Here is a 17,453-nt window from a genome sequence, read left to right on the forward strand (position 1 = left end):
CAGGCTTTTTCCATTCCTTCCTCTCTGCCATTCTTTCTTCTTGGCATGTTGGCTTTTCATCCTGAGTGTACTCACTCCATGGTCAGTAGATGATTGCTCAGGCTACAAGCATTGTAACTTTATACAACCATGTTCAAGGCAAGAATAATAGGAATACCATCTTTCTACCTTTCTTTTTGTCAAGGAGCAAAATCTTTCCCACATTAATTAATTAATTTTTAAAGATTTATTTATTGATTTGACATAGAGAGTGAGCATAAGCAGGGGAAGCTGCAGAGGGAGAGGGAGAAGCAGGCCTCCCGCGGAGCAGGGAGCCCTATGCGGGTTTCGATCCCAGGAACCTGGAATCACAACCCAATCCGAAGGCAGTTGCCCAACCAGCTGAGCCACCCAGGCTTCCTTCTTTCCCACATTTAAAGCAATCATTATTAAAAAGAAATGGTTGGCTCAGTGCAGGCATGGTTTATACCTGGGGTTAGGGGAAGAGTCCGCCTACCCTGAGCTTGTTGCTTTCTAAATGAAATCACAGTTTTATAAATCAAGAGAATTGGGGGGCACCTGAGTGGCTCAGTCGTTAGGCATCTGCCTTCGGCTCGGGTCATGGTCCCGGGGTTCTGGGATCGAGCCCCACATCGGGCTCCCTGCTTGGCCGGGAGCCTGCTTCTCCCTCTCCCACTCCCCCTGCTTGTGTTCCCTCTCTCGCTGTGTCCCTCTCTCTGTCAAATAAATAAATAATTTTTTTTAAAGAGAATTGGTGGGCATAGCTGTTTATTTCAGCATTGTTTATAGTATTGAGAAACCTGAAATACTCTAAAATATCTTTTAGTAGGGGAATGATTAAAGTATATTTTCCCTGTGCACATGTTTTTTCTAGGTAGATTCTTAGAAGTGGAATCTCTGAAGTAGTTTTAATGGATACCAACACCAGAATATCTTCTTTCCACATACATTTATCAACACTTAATAACACCGGACTTTTAAAATTTCCATTTCCTTGAGTACTTGTGATATTGGGCATCTTTTAGTATATTTGATGATCACCATATTTCTTCTCAAATTTGCATACTCATATTTTTTTTCCATGTTTTTGTTGGGTTGCTGATCTTTTTTATAATAATTTGTATGATTTTTTTTTTATTTTTTTAAAGATTTTATTTATTTATTTACTTGAGAGAGAGAGAAACAGCATGAGAGTGGAGAGGGTCAGAGGGAGAAACAGGCTCCCCGCTGAGCCGGGAGCCCAATGTGGGACTCGATCCCAGGACTCCGGGATCATGACCTGAGCTGAAGGCAGTCGCTTAACCAACTGAGCCACCCAGGTGCCCCAATTTGTATGATTTTTAAATAAAGTTACAGTAGTCTCCCATTACCCATGGGGCATAACCTCAGTACCCCCAATGGATACCTGAAGCTATTGATAACACCAAATCCTATATGCTATGGTTTTTCCTATACATTCATACCAGTGATAATGTTTAATTCATAAATAAGCAGAGTAAAAGATTAATAACAACAGTTAGTAATAAAATAAAACATTTATAACAATGTACTATAATAAAAGTTACATGAATGTGTTTCTCTCTCAAAATATCTTATTGGACTGTACTCACTTTTCTTCTTCTTGTGATGATGTGAGATGATAAAATGTCTATGGGATGAGATGAAGTGAGATGAATGACATAGGCATTGTGATATAGCATTAAGCTACTGTTGACCTCCTGAGGATACGTGAGGCCAGTCTGCTTGCAGACTGCAGTTGACCACTGGTAACTGAAATCGCAGAGAGTAAACTGTGGATAAGAGAAGACTACTGTATATTAATTTTCTATGCTGTGTTAACAAATGACCACAAATGGTAATTACTTAAACACATATTTTTTAATCACAAAGGTTTTTTTAGGTCAAAAGTCTAGGCATGGCTTAGCTTGATATTCTGCTCAGGGCCTCAGAAGGCTGCATGCAATCCTGTTGTTAGCTGGGGCTCTAGCCTTCTCAGAGGTTCAACCAGAAGCGACCATTACCAAGGTACCTCTGGCTGTTGGCAGAATGAATTTTCTTTCATCTATAAGATGGGGGCTTCAGTTTCTTGTTGGAAGCTACTCTCAGCTCCTAGAGTTTACTTGTAGTTTTTTGCCATGTGGCTTCTCCAATATGGTCACTTACTAAAACATGACAGCTTGCCTCTTCAAAGTCAGTGGAAGGAGCCTTCTCTAGCGTACTTGCTAACAAGATGGAATCTTACAAATATATAAAACATAAGCACAAGAGTGACTTCTGTCACCTTTGCCATATTCTATTGGTTACAAGCAAGTCACAGGTCTTGCCCACGCTGAAGGTGAGGGGGTTGTGCATACTCAGGGGTATGAACAACAGGAGATGGGCTTCATGATGGTGACCTTAAAGTCTGTCTGCTACAACAGTATTCTATGTTTTAATAATTTTTCTTGTGTGTGTATGTGTGTATGTATAAAATAAATATCTTCCTGTTTGTTCTTGTCTTTAGACTTTTCTTATGGTGTCTTTTTTCATATAAAAAATTTAAATTTTGATGTACAGCAGTTCTTTGAACTACTCTTGAAACCCTTCTGTAAGTTTGAAACTATTTCACTTTAAAATATATATATTTTAAAAGCAAAAATACCCATGACTGTGGGTTGTATATTAGAAAAAATTGTATCTTGAAGTTATTAATAACACTCTTGAATGTAATTTCATAATTCATATGGCAGCCAATTTTTTTCTGACAGAACATCTACTGAGATTATATGGGGATTTGTTGGGAAAATACATTTCAACATATTGATAGCATTTATACAACTTTTCAGATATATCCAAAATATATAAAGCAGGAGAATTAACTAGTTGCTTTGTTTCTACTGGTAGATTTTGCAGCTTTACTTGAAACATTTATTTATTCTTTAAATATTTTATTTATTTATTTGAGAGAGTGTGTGCGAGAGAGAGAGAGAGAGGGGGAGAAGGAGCAGGGGAGAGGGGTAAATGGAGAAGCAGACTCCCCGCTGAGCAGGGCGCCTGACATGAGGCTGGATACCAGGAGCCTGGGATCGTGACCTGAGCCAAAGGCAGACGCTTAACTGACTGCGACACCCAGGCACCCTACTTGAAACATTTTAAAGCTACTTTTTCCATAAAGGTTGTTAGCCCTGTCATTCTTTCTTCCCAGTTCAACTAGTGACTTTACTGTTAGTATGTATCTTTGCTGTCAGTGCCTCTTTTACTTATCTCCAGAGAATCTCAAGGTTAAAGTAAACAAAAAATAGCTTTTGTCTTATAAGAAACAGAAAACCAAATGAAACTGTATTGGTCAAAGTGGTTTTCCATTGCTAGATCCATTTCCAGTAGTTTTGTGGCTAATAGGCAGTTAGAACTACTATTATGTATTTGTTGTATGTCAGGCAATGATTTAACAGCTTTATGTATTTAACCCAGTCCTTCAACAACTCTGTGAGGTTGATGCAATAAAACTTTATGCCAGTGTACCTGGTAATAAGGTGAATTTGGAAATAACACAATTGGTGCCTATCTTCAGAGGGTACCAGAGAAGTGAGTCCTCTGGTCTCCACTCTCAGCCTGGCCCAGTTTCCCAGATTCAAGCTGTCAAAAGGGGCTCCAACTAACCTGGAGATTCTTGGATTATCTACCTCTTGGCTTCAAGTCCCAGCCAGATATAGGACGTAGGGTGGTTCACATGGATGTAGCTCCTGGAGTGACAACTACTGCCAGATGGTATATACTGTAGTACCCTATGCCCAGATCTCTTGGCTGTGCAGCATGCCTTGATCATTTTATTAATCCCCATCCCTTCCATACAAACCTACAATTTATGTGACTAAGCAAAGCAGACCTTCTGAAGATGAACAATAGATTATTTAATGAGATTGAATTTTTTTTCTTTTTTCTTTTTTAAAGATTTTATTTATTTATTTGACAGATACACAGCGAGAGAGGGAACATAAGCAGGGGGAGTGGGAGAGGGAGAAGCAGGCTCCCGGCTGAGCAGGGAGCCCGATGCGGGGCTCGATCCCAGGACCCTGGGATCATGACCTGAGCTGAAGGCAGACGCTTAATGACTGAGCCACCCAGGCGCCCTTGAATGTTAATTTAAAAGAAAAAATTTTAATCCCAAATTAAGAGATTGTGACACTAAAAAATTGTGACCCATTTGAAACAGGTTATGAACACTGATTATTTGTGGGTTATATAGTTTGGTCTCCATTACTGTATATTATTCTTAGGACTGAGAAAATAAATTGGATAGAAGAAGCTCCTTAGTTATAAAGGATATAATTAAGGAATCTGTTTATGTAAACTTAGTTTTCATTTCTTCAGTCATAATAGTTGTATATCGTGCCTTCCCGTTCTGGCCAACTTCAGGAGTCTATTAATTTATAGATGTTAGACCTAGTTTTCTTCCTCAGTTCACAGAATCTTGCATGTAATAGGCTCTCATTATAAGTTGGTTAAATTGTTTTCAAAGTCTTATTGAAAGTCTACCTGTTCTGGGGTGCCTGGCTCTCTCAGTTGGTAGAGCATGTAACTCTTGATCTCGGGGTTGTGAGTTTGAGCCCCATATTGGGTGTAGAGATTACTTAAAAATCCTAAAAAAAAAAAGTCTACCTGTTCCATGAGGTATTTCTGTTTACATAACTCAAATCTTTGTGTGTTCTTTGTTGCTGATATTTTTACTTTTTTAAATTGTGATTTTATATTGTTTCTCTAATTTGTTAGATTATCAGAAGTGAATTGTCTTTTTTTGTTGCGTATTTTTTTGTTGTGTACATGTTAATCATCAATTTATTAATAGAGTGACAGTAAGTTCTGGTTTGCTTGGTACAAACTTGGTTTACATTTTTTGTTATGGCTTAATTATTAATAACTTCCTCTTTTACTCTCAAGAGTGTCTTGGTTTAGACAATAAATTTTTACTTACTCTACTCAAAAACTTTTGTGATTTCACAAAAAAGTTTAAGTGAAGGGGAATAGACAGAAGTTTAGATGAATTTTTTTGACCTTATATAACATATTTTTCATTTTAATTATATTAAATGAGATGTTAAATTATAAGTCTATTTCTTGAATATTGATTAATGGAATGTTGCTTTCATTTTTTTTTCCAGGTATTTTAACGGTAGTGATAACAATTTACAGTATTGGGGATTGGATTATCCACCTCTTACAGCCTATCATAGTCTTTTATGTGCATATGTGTAAGTCTTTCTTACTTTTTTTTTTTGAGAGAGAGAGAGAGAGAAAGAGCATGCGGGAGCGAGGGGAGGGGCAGAGGGAGAGGGAGAGAGAATCCTAAGCAGGCTCCAGGCTCAGCATAGAGCCTGATGTGAGACTCGACCCCATGACCCTGAGATCGCGAGGTGAGCCGAAATCAGGAGTCGGTTGCCTAACCAACTGAGCCACTCAGGTGCCCCAGTGTTTCCTCCTTAATGTAACTACATATTTATGCCCTTAGCAGGTTTAGTAAGAAATAGTGAAATCTGGCTTTGTTGAATAGAGGACAGACTGTTTGTAGCTACTTTTGCATTGTGGTTTATAAAACAGTATACCTGGGGTGCCTGGGTGGCTCAGTCGGTTGGGTGTCTGCCTTTAGCTCAGGTCATGATCCCAGGGTCCTGGAATCGAGTTCCATGTTGGGCTCCCTACTCAGCAGGAAGCCTGCTTCTCCCTCTGTCTGCTGCTCCCTCTGGTTGTGCTCCCCCACCCCCTCTGTCAAATAGATAAATAAAATCTTAAAAAAAAAAAATAAAACACTATACCTTTGCAATTGGGTTGTAAGTAAGTTAACTATCAAAATTTGAATATTTCCATAATTTCTTTGAAGGACAGGCTAGAAAGAAATGTAAAAATCTATCTTTGTTTTGAAGTCAAGATTCTACCAATTATACATGGGCACTGACAAATATATCTAATATGGTTAGTTGTGTATAGCAAAGCTTTTTTTCTGGAATGGACTATTTATATCTTGTAGAAATTAGCTTCCTGGATTAAAAATAAGTCCCCAAAATCGGAGGGGGAGACGAACCATGAGGGACTATGGGCTCTGAAAAACAAACTGAGGGTTCTAGAGGGGAGGGAGGTGGGGGGATGGGTTAGCCTGGTGATGGGTATTAAAGAGGGCACGTTCTGCATGGAGCACTGGGTGCTATACGCAAACAATAAATCATGGAACACTACATCAAAAACTAATGATATAATGTATGGTGATTAACATAACATAATAAAAAAAATAAGTCCCCAAAGTTCATGATAATCAGATATACTTTGCAGTGTTCAGAGTAATGTAGTATGTTTGAGAAGTTATCTTAGCAGTTATGTTCAGTTTTATGCAAGGATTTATAATTAGTAGCTATTTATTATTATCAACTGTTATAACTGAGAAGATTATAAACTATAAAACATGATCCTTTAGTAGTAACCAAAGGATAAATCAAATAAATAAATAAATAAATGAAATGTGACACATCAGATTGTTTTTACACTGAAAGAATTGTGAAGGTAGGGCTTTTCGTGACATGTTACATGGTTTTGTTGGAAGGTGAGTGAGGTAGACCCTGTGTTATAGCTTACGTCAGTTTCACATGATTACATAAAAAAAGTAAAGCTTAGGCCCCGACTCTCTCACTTTATAAGAGCAATGGCCACTTCTTGAGATAGATTCATATGTCCTCAGATGTTGTTATTGCTAAAAGTGACAAGTAATACTGTATATGTATGTATGCTTTGATTTTCAGGGCAAAGTTTATAAATCCAGACTGGATTGCTCTCCATTCATCACGTGGATATGAGAGTCAGGCACATAAGCTCTTTATGCGCACCACAGGTAAAAGAGCAACAAAGTGTTGATTTTCTGAATCAAATTTTGATTTAAAAAAAAATTTTGGACAAACTGATAAAAAGTTCTATTGTTCTTACTGACTTTTAAATTGTATAACTATATGTGTACATGTATATGTATAATACAAGACCAAATGTTTATGTAAGCTAAAGATAAAAAATTGAAAGGAATCATTCTGGGTGCTTTTCACTTATTATTATCTCAATTCTTTTAACACCTAAATGAGCTAAATACTGTTATTATCCTTACTTTAATCTGAGGAGGTAGAGGCACAGTTGAGTGATGCTAATAGCTTACCTGAGGTCAGATAGCCATATATTGAAGTTTTAGTTGTTTAGCTGCTGCTTTACTATCTTAATTCCACATCCCTTTAACCTTTTTCTTAAAGTAAACCTTTTGGTTGTATCTCATACATTGTATTGCTGTGCATTTTTGCTAAATTAAATAATCCATTCAACAAATGTTTATTTTATTTTTATTTTTTTAAAGATTTTATTTATTTATTTGACACAGAGAGAGAGCACAGGCAGGGGGAGTGGCAGGCAGACGGAGAGGGAGAAGCAGGCTTCCCGAGGAGCAGGGAGCCTGATGTGGGACCCTGAGCCGAAGGCAGTCACTTAACCAACTGAGCCACCCAGGCGCCTCAACAAATGTTTATTGAGCATCTGTTGTGTGGTGTATTGTGTGGTGTTCTAAGAGCTTGAAAGTAATAAGATTAGATTTCTTTAAAAGCTTTGTTTTAAGTTTATTTACTTAAGTAATCTCTATACCCAGTGTGGTGCTCAAACTTACCACCCTGAGATCAAGAATTGTGTGCTCCTCCGACTGAGCCAGCCAGGTGCCCCTAATTGCTTAATTTTTTTAAAGATTTATTTAGAGAGAGAGCGTGAGCAGGGGGAGAGGCAGAAGGAGAGGGAGAGAGAGAATCTCAGGCTGACTCCCAGCTGAGCGTGGAGCCTGATGCAGGGCTCCATCTCACAACCCTGAGATCATGACCTGAGCTGAAATCAAGAGTTGGACTCTTTTGTTGTTGTTGTTAAGATTTTATTTATTTATTTGAGAGTGAGAGAGCATGAGAGCGGGGTGAGGGACAGAGGGAGAAGCAGACTCCCTGCTGAGCAGAGTCCAATGCAGGGCTCAATCCCTGGACCCTGGGATCATGACCTGAGCCGAAGGTAGATGCTCAACTGACTGAGCCACCCAGGGCTTCCCCCCCACCCCAATTTCTTTAAAAGCTTTGCATGACTTAGACTTTAATGCTCCTCTGTACCTTTTCCTTAGTCTAAATTTACTCAGAGTTTGTTCTCTTTATCATTCATCCAGTCATGCAATCTCAGGCTGAAGAGATTATTTTGCCTGTTGTTCCCTCTGCCATACTACTCTCCTTTCCCCCTCATCAGTGCTTTAATCTTCTCTGAACTGCATACTCACTGGAAGATTATTTAACTTCTGAACCAATACCTGTATCTGCAGAGAACTGACAACCTTTAGAAACAGTCTATTCTATTTTCAGAGAGCCCTAATCATTAAACATTTCCTTCTTTTATTTCTTTTTTAGAAGATTTATTTACTTATTTTGAAAGATAGAGAGTGCGCATGAATGGGAGGAGCAAAGGGAGAGGGAGAAAGAATCCCAAGCAGACTCCATGCCAAGTGTGGAGCCTAACATAGGGCTTGATCTCACGACCCTGAGACCTCGACCGAATTGGAAACCAAGAGTCGGTCACCCAACCGACTGTGCCACCCATGCACCCCTAAACATTTCCTTCTTACGTAATACCTCCACTCGTCACTTTAGGTTCTGTTTCCTTGGGCTACATAGAACAAGTCTGACTCTTTGTATACCTAACACCCTACACACATTTGAAGTCACCTCTTCTTCAGGTTAAATATTCTTAGATACATTAACTATTTCTTAGATGGCCAGCTTGTTGAGTATGATTATGACTTGAGGCCTCTGGTTGTGCTCCTTTGAATATATTCCATTTTGTCAGTGTCACCTTAAATGTGGCAGCTAGAGCTAAAAATAGATTGCATGCATCTAAAACTGACAGTTTACTGTCATTTACTTTATTCTGGACACCACAGTTAGTGTGGAACAAGAAAAAAATAGGCCCTTTGGATAGCTATTTTGTACTGTTGAAGAACTTAATGTATTTGTTTTTCTTTGTTCTAAAAGAACTGAACATTCCAAATTACGACTTTTTTATTTTAAACTTGTTTTTTTTCAGTTTCCTCCTTACCTGAGTCTGTCAAGCTCTTTATATGCATTAATTAGCAAAAGTTTATGCAGTTTTTATAAATATTAACATTTAAGAAGGATTCTTACATGATTTGCCACATTTGAGGTACACTTCACACCAGATAATTTGGAGTGTACAGATGCTGGGGAAAAAATGTTGTTTTCCTTTTCTTTGAGTATTCTTAATTTTTAAGTCTCAGAGCAAAGAGGGAATTAGTTTTGGACACTTCTAACTGATTTAATATGTGAATTTGTTAGAGAAAATTAGGGGTCTCTTAATCATAATTGTAGCACCATAGTTGAAATTAGGCACAGGTGAAGGGAATGAATGGAAAGGGCTAGATGTAAAGGCCTTGTCCAGAGTGGGTGAGAGCCTTCTGTTAACAGAATTCCCACTCGGGGCGCCTGGGTGGCTCAGTTGGCTGGGCGACTGCCTTCGGCTCGGGTCGTGGTCCTGGGGTCCCTGGATCGAGTCCCGCATCGGGCTCCCTGCTCAGCGGGGAGTCTGCTTCTCCCTCTGGCCCTCCCCCCTCTCATGTGCTCTCTCTCATTCTCTCTCAAATAAATGAGTAAAATCTTTAAAGAAAAAAAAAAAAAAGAATTCCCACTCGAGGTTGGAGGGGGGAGGATGGCACTTAATAGGTTATTGTAAATCCTAATGGGCTCATGTTTAAAATGATTTACTTGTTTTTCCAGTGTTAATTGCTGATTTGCTGATTTATATACCTGCAGTGGTATTATACTGTTGGTGTTTAAAAGAAATCTCAACCAAGAAAAAGGTAAGTCTTAAAGCAACCTGAAATGTCATCTCTGAAATGTTTTATTGGCTTAACTATTAAAGTATAGAGCTTATAGAAGCCATGCTTTGGGCAATAGGCTGTTGTAGAGCAGTGATTCTTTTGTTAATTAATTTTCATTTAGAAAACATCAACTTATCTTAGACTAATAATTTTAATGTTCAACTCTAGTAATAAGATGCATTGAATTTGAGAAGTTAGGTACTGCTGAATTTATGGCTTTACTGGTAAATCTGAATTTTGAATTGGCTTGTGAGAATGACTAAACTGGAAGGAATTTTGAGAAGTCATTGTATATTCTCTTATTCCCATTTAACCGATATTCCTTTGGGTCAATCATTAGATTAACTTCTTTGATTTGTATATCTAAAAGTGCTTTCCCTGACAAATATCTTTTAGTGATTTTTTTTTTTCCTTTTTACTGAGGTATCCTATGTCACCTCCATGAAAACTTCAGTCTTTAGAGAATTGTTTTGTAAAAAGGAATATTTTGGTAAATAGAATGTGAGGGGGGGACATTTGCTGTGTTAAATCAAACAGCAATTTTACCCTGTTTGATTTGAGTAACATTCCTTTCTCACAATATTTTTCTTTACAGATTGCTCATGCATTATGCATATTGCTGTATCCAGGCCTTATTCTTATCGACTATGGACATTTTCAGTATCCTTTGCTAATTTAGAAATGAAGTCAGATGCATATTTTTGAAATCTGGGCTTAGTGTGTATAATGTTGTCATCCAGTAATGTCTTATTTGCTAGGATACTTGCTTATATAAACTATTTTTCACAACAATATAAAAGACTCTTTTCACCGAGCTTTTATTTTAAGGGTAAAGTACAGATTAATTGAAAGTAGAATTGCTGTTTTACACCCTTTAGCTTGGGAACAAAATGTGGGTCATGGATTAGCTCTTCTGGAGAGTTGGAAAAAGAGTGCAAGTATGGTTATGCTAATTCTAAAGAGGTATCACCTATCTTCTGTCTTTTGTAAATGTCATCCAACACTGACAAAAGGAAAACAATCTTACCGTTTTTCGAGTTTTAAACCAAAGTGTTTCTCTTACAGATAGTGGTAACTACAAGCTTTGGGGAACTAAAATTGAATAATTACAATTTATGTGGATTTTATGCGTGTAATTTTTTGAAGTGTAAAATAAGGAACATTCAAACAAATCTTAGAGGAAAGTTGATAAAATCTGGACATGGCTCTCAAGCTTGTCTTCTGATGTGTGAACTGTTACTGTCTGTCCCCATCTGTCCCCAAAAGAAAAAAAAAGATAATCCACAGCAACATGATTGATTAATAGCTTTTCCTTTTGAAGCCAATCTGTTTTAGTTATAACAAATTTAATATGTGTATTTGTCAAAGGACTTGCAAAAGATTTAAATCAGAGTTTTTATTCTGTCCACTTTCCAAGTTGACTTTTTCGTTTCTTTGTTTTGCATTTTGGGATCATGGCCATCTGATACTCTGGTAATATCAAGAACACTGATTTAAAGAAAAAAGTTATTTACAAGATTTTTAAAACTATATTTACTTTGAAATGTAACAGTCATATAGAAAAGTGCACAAAATGTAAATGTGTAGCTCAGTGTATTGACAAACTATTACCTGTGTCAAAAAAACTGAACGTTGCTTGTATCCAACATCTACACTTGTACAACTGCCAAGTGCTTTTGTCTTCCTTTCCCAAAGATAGCCACATACTAACTGCTAATCTTATAGTTTAGTTTTCCTCCTTTTCTGGACTTTATATAAGAGAGACAACACAGTAGGTATTCCTTTGTGATTAGTATTTTTGGTCAACATTTGTGAGAGTTTTTCATGTACTTGTGTGTAGCTGTAGCTTATTCACTTACATTGCTCTATATTCCATTGAATGAATACACATAATTCTATTACTGAGAGACATTTGGATTGTTTCCAGGATTTGGCTATGATGAATATGCTGCTATGAACATTCTTGTAAATGTCTCTTTGTACACATTGCATATATTTTTTTTTCTTTTTTCTTTTTTTAAAGTAGGCTCCATGCCCAGCATGGAGCCCAACACAGGGCTTGAACTCATGACTCTGAGATCAAGACCCGAGCTGATATCAAGAGTCAGACACTTCACTGACAGAGCCACCTAGGTGCCCTAGATATATTTCTTATGAGTGGAATTGCTGAGTTATAGGGTGTGCACATGTTTATTTTTTTTAGAGAGGGAGAGAGGTGGGGAGGGGCAGAGGGAGAGAGAGAGAGAGAATCTTAAGCATGCTCTATGCCCAGTGTGGAGCCTGATGCAGGGCTTGATCTTACAACCCTGAGATCATGACCTGAGCTGAAATCTAGAGCCAGACGCTTAACTGACTGAGTCACCCAGGCACCCCAGGTGTGCACATGTTTAATTTCAGATATTCCCAAATGATTTTTAAGCATGTTATACCAATTAACACTCCCATTAGAAGCAATGTGGAATTTCCAGGTGCTCATCTTCACCAGCTGTTAGTCATTTTCATTTTAACCGTTCTGGTGAATTTGTAGTGGTATCTCCTCTGTGATTAAAATCAAAGTCTTGAAGCTTTTGGGATTATGTCATTTTGTAGGGACACATTTTTTTAACCACTATGTACTTTCCTCATTTTATTTGAGAGAGAATGAGAGAGAGAGCACATAAGAGGGGGGAGGGTCAGAGGGAGAAGCAGACTCCCTGCTGAGCAGGGAGCCCGATGCGGGACTCCATCCTGGGACTCCAGGATCAAGACCTGAGCCGAAGGCCACCAGGTGCCCCTTTTTATGTTTACTTATTGATTTATGTAATCTCTGTGCCCAACGTGGGGCTTGAGCTCACAACCCCGAGATCAAAAATCAGTGCTCTTCAGACTGAACCAGACAGGCGCCCCACTTTGTGTGCTTGTTTTCTTTTTTTTGAGACTTTATTTATTTGAGAGAGAGAGAGAGAGAGAGAGACCACAAGCAGGGGGAGGGGCAGAGGGAGAGGGATAAGCAGACTCCCCACTGAGCAGGGAGGCCGATGCGACGCGGGGCTCGATCCTGAGCCAAAGGCAGACCCTTAACTGACTGAGCCACCCAGGCGCCCCTGTATGCTTGTTTTGAGAATTAAGTGAATTATTGTTTAATTATTATTTATAAATAAAACAGTACCTGGGAAATATTAAGCTCTATATGAATATTTATTGCTATTATTATCTGTTGTTACTGCTGTTGCTGTTACTATTTTTTATTGTTTGGGCTCTAAAATTTAACAATGATTTGTTTAGGCATAGGTGTTTGCAACAATTGTTTTGGATACTCTGTGAGTCATTCTTTTTAAAGGCTCATGTTCTTCAGTTCTGGGAAATTCTATTTCTTTGATGATTTTCTCACTTTACTCTTTCTTGAGCTTATTAGACAGATGTTAGAGGTTACACCTCTGTCTTTTTTTTTTTTTTTAAGATTTACTTATTAGAGAGAGCGTGTGCATGTGAGTGGGGGGAGGGGCAGAGGGAGAAGGAGAGAGAGAATCCCAAGCGGACTCCCCACTGAGCGTGGAGCCCTATGTGGGGCTTGATCTTATGACCCTGAGATCATGACCTGAGTCGAAATCAAGAGTCTGCCTTAACTGTCAGAGACATCCAGGTGCCCCTTCACCTCTGTGTTGAGCATCTCCTCATCTTTTTTTTTTTATGGTTTAGATTATCATGACTTTATGTCTAATACTTCTATTAAATTTCATTTATTTTATTAATCCCATCTTAAATTAGAATTTACTCTTTTTTTCTACTATTCCTTGAATTATTTCCATTCTTCTAGGGTCAGTTTTTTTCCCCTTTTCATTTTGGGTTTTTTTCTTGTTATAGGGATTTCTAAAATGTCTGTTTGATCCTAATGTATCTATTCTTATTTAAGAATAAGGCAGAAGAAAAAGTTGCATGTGACTTCTCTGCACAGGAGTAAGGTGGAACTGGACGTCTCCATGTAGGCATTTTCATTTAATCCTCCTGTTTTTTTTTTAACATGTTACTCAAGCCCTCTAACCTACTTGGTGTTTCTTGAGTTCTCTAGGGGCTTGCAGAGTGGATTGGCTCCTTGCTTGCTCAGGCTTCTTCTGCATTTTCTAAGCTCTAGCTTCTTTCATCCTATTTTATTTGTTATGCTTCTGTGTCCTCTGTCTTCTAGAAATGTGTTGAAATCTTCATCTGTTGTAACCCATCTTCCTATTCTCTTTACAGCTGTGAATATTTACTTTTAAAAATTCCCTACAAGGGTACCTGGATGGCTCAGTTGGTTAAGTGTCTGCCTTTGGCTCAGGTCATGATCCCAGGGTCCTGGGATCGAGCCCCTCATTGGGCTCCCTGCTCTGTGGGGAGCCTGCTTCTCCCTCTCCATCTGCGTGCCACTCCCCCTGCTTGTGTTTGCGCTGTCAAATAAATAAATAAAATCATTAAAAAAATTTAAAATAAATAAAATTCCCTATAATTTTAAGGGAGTCTCGGGAAGAAGAGGAGGTAAATGTGAGAGCTCAGCTCAGCCATTTTGAACTGCAAAATCTAATTGTGATGTTGTTTTACTATAATAAGGTTATTAGTTTCTGATCAAGAACATATATTAATTATTAATATTGATGCATATTATAGAGGAAAGTATGGTAATATCAGTAAGTGTGTGTGTGTGTTTTACTTTGGACCATTGTTTTCTCTAGATTTTGCTATGTTGTTATAATAATACTGTGCAATAGTCTAGCAGAAACAAAGTTATGTGTTAACTATTTAGTGATCTTTTAAATCTAAACAAATCAGTTGCTCTGTTTAGCAGTCGTTTTAATATATTTGAGGCCATTATATACTGTTTCATATTAGTTTATCACTTCAATACTTATAATTTCTGTTTAGAAATAGCTTTCATTATATATTATTTTAAAATCACATAAAAATATGCTCTATAAAATGCAAGATCTATCTCTTTTAATTATTGAGTTAATTTCCTTGACATAGGAACATATATAATTCTGTGAGTCTTGGCTTTGCTTTGTGGGGTGTTCTTGGAGTATCTTGTGACTGGGACCTGCTAGGCTCACTGGCATTTTGCTTAGCTATAAATTATAAACAGATGGAACTTTACCACTCCTTGCCATTTTTTTGCTTCTTACTTGGCAAGTGTTTTAAAAAAGGCCTGAAAGGAAAGGGGTGAGTGGCTTTTAAACATCAGAATTTTAAAAAAGTACTTCAGAGAATTTATTTGGCATACTTACCAGAAAGAAGATGGTCTTTCATTTTGCCTTTAGGTGATTTCTTATTACCGTGTTGACTGTGGGGTGAGTTGGAAGAGAGATTAAGTCATGTTCTCTATTATTTTATTTTAAATCTTCCTAACTAGAGAAATATTTTGATCAATGTACATTTACTGGAGGTAATGTGGATTGGCTTGTTAGAGCATTGCTATGGATTTCACCCATTTAGAGCATATTACATTTTATATTTTTAGAAATACATCCCAATTTGATCATGGCTGCATTGGAAAGGTGTATAAGTTAAATGTTAATTAAGATGGTAATAGTCATTTTGTTGGAGAGCTATACACCTTAATAATTGTGAATTTCTTAACTCTGATTTGAGTAAACTCCCATATTAAGCCTTTGTTAGTAGCATAGATTTATCATTACCATACATTTGTATTTATTATTAACTTTAGTGAGACTGAGACTGATTTCTCAGAATTATTAACCTCTCCCTGTCTTACTGGGTACCTTTGTTTTTGTTCTAGGTTTGTGTTGTTAATTAAGCTAGCTTGTACAGTTGTGGCTTCCTTCATTCTCTGCTGGCTGCCATTCTTTACAGAAAGGGAGCAAACGCAGCAAGTTCTGAGGAGACTCTTCCCAGTTGATCGTGGATTATTTGAGGTATGTTTAAAAAATGTCTTCTCACTCCTTTCTGTGAACACTACCTTTGCTGTGACCTCTGGGGATTTCATGTAGAAGACACACAAGGAATAGTAACTTTAGCTGCTCTCCTTGCAGTAATTCCTTGCCAGTTATTTAATCCAGTATATAACCTCTAGCTCAGCTGGCATTTTCTAGTACAGTAAGTGAATAGATAATATTTATGCCATCATGAAATCCATAATTAAATTATATATTTTTCTAATGAAATAAGATCCATAGTGAAAGACAGCATGAGAAGTTGCAGCTACAAAGTTAACAGCTCTAATTTTTTGGTTTATATTCTCTTTTTAGTCTTAGGACATTATTTATTCAACCATGTTTGCTTCAGCAAGATCTCATAATTCCTTATATAACCTTCATCCATAGTAATTTTTAATGAGAATCTTTCATTAATGCTAGCTTAATCACTCTTGTTAAACTTTTATTACATGGATAATTTGATGATTTAGATTTAGTAATTAAATTAAACAAACCATTTTTCTGAAACAAAAAGGCCTTTTAATAAAGTTAGAGACAACATATTTATAGATAATTTGCTTTTGATAAACATTTCTTTTAAAAAGAATTAGAAAAGCATATATATCTTTATAATTTTTGAATATATAAATTGCTATAGATTATCTTTCAGTGGATCTATAGAAAGATGGTAGTAGCATTTTGAAAGAGATCAAGAAAGAGTTTGGTGTGATGGAACAGGAATATGCGACTTATATGTTGATGGGGATACTGCTGCTACTGATAGTGATAATCATAAATAATCACTATTACTGTCACCACACTTACTAGGTACCACATACTTCACATGTGATTTTATTTGATTCTTTTTTTTTTTTTAAAGATTTATTTATTTATTTTGAGAGAGCGTGAATGAGAGAGAGAGAGAGAAGAGAGCATGAGAGGGGGAGGGTCAGAGGGAGAAGCAGGCTCCTCGCTGAGCAGGGAGCCTGATGCGGGACTCGATCCTGGGACTCCAGGATCATGACCTGAGCCGAAGGCAGTCGCTTAACCAACTGAGCCACCCAGGTGCCCCTTATTTGATTCTTATAATAGCTCTGACTGAGGTAGCTATTGTATCCATTTTACAGATCAGAAAACTGAGGTCAGAGATTCATGTAGCTTATACATGGCAGAGCTGTGGTTTGAATTTTGAAAATTGTGTTCTTTACTTCTTCTTTTTTTTTTTCCTTCTTTCTATTTCCTCAACCTTAAAACCTATATAAAGAAAAGTTAATTCCCCATCTAAGCTGCTTGGTTATCTGCCTTGCCTTCCATTTCAGAAATAGTATTTATCAAGATAATTATAAAAATGAGTATCATATATGTTTGATGGTGTTGCTGGCCACCTCCATTCACTTATTGCCCTCAAAATCTGAAGAGCATTTTCTTTGATCGACAGAGGGAAGTGGGATGGTACAGTTGTCAGTGACAGTTACTTTCTTTTTTCTTTTTTTGAATGATTAAAAAACAGATTTTTAAAAATTTTATTATGTTAATCACCATACCTTACATCATTAGTTTTTTTTTTTAAAGATTTTATTTATTTATTTGAGAGAGAGAATGAGATAGAGAGAGCATGAGAGGGAGGAGGGTCAGAGGGAGAAGCAGACTCCCTGCTGAGC

At 37.3% G+C, this 17,453-nt stretch overlaps 1 protein-coding gene across 5 annotated transcripts in view; it reads left to right on the top strand.

Moving 5' to 3' along the window:
* ALG6 (ALG6 alpha-1,3-glucosyltransferase) overlaps positions 1 to 17,453 on the top strand; it is a 60,538-nt gene that overhangs the window by 24,176 nt on the left and 18,909 nt on the right. For all 5 annotated transcript variants that reach the window (XM_081818542.1, XM_031037222.2, XM_081818543.1 and 2 more), the window contains 6 exons: positions 5,139 to 5,228; positions 6,765 to 6,853; positions 9,807 to 9,889; positions 10,506 to 10,570; positions 14,894 to 15,079; positions 15,657 to 15,792. In XM_081818542.1, coding sequence (XP_081674668.1) covers positions 5,139 to 5,228; positions 6,765 to 6,853; positions 9,807 to 9,889; positions 10,506 to 10,570; positions 14,894 to 15,079; positions 15,657 to 15,792 — 649 coding nt within the window. The remainder of the gene's footprint in view (positions 1 to 5,138; positions 5,229 to 6,764; positions 6,854 to 9,806; positions 9,890 to 10,505; positions 10,571 to 14,893; positions 15,080 to 15,656; positions 15,793 to 17,453) is intronic.

This window comes from Leptonychotes weddellii, chromosome 4, assembly GCF_054177405.1.
Source record: "Leptonychotes weddellii isolate Sample4059 chromosome 4, ASM5417740v2, whole genome shotgun sequence".
NCBI lineage: Eukaryota > Metazoa > Chordata > Mammalia > Carnivora > Phocidae > Leptonychotes > Leptonychotes weddellii.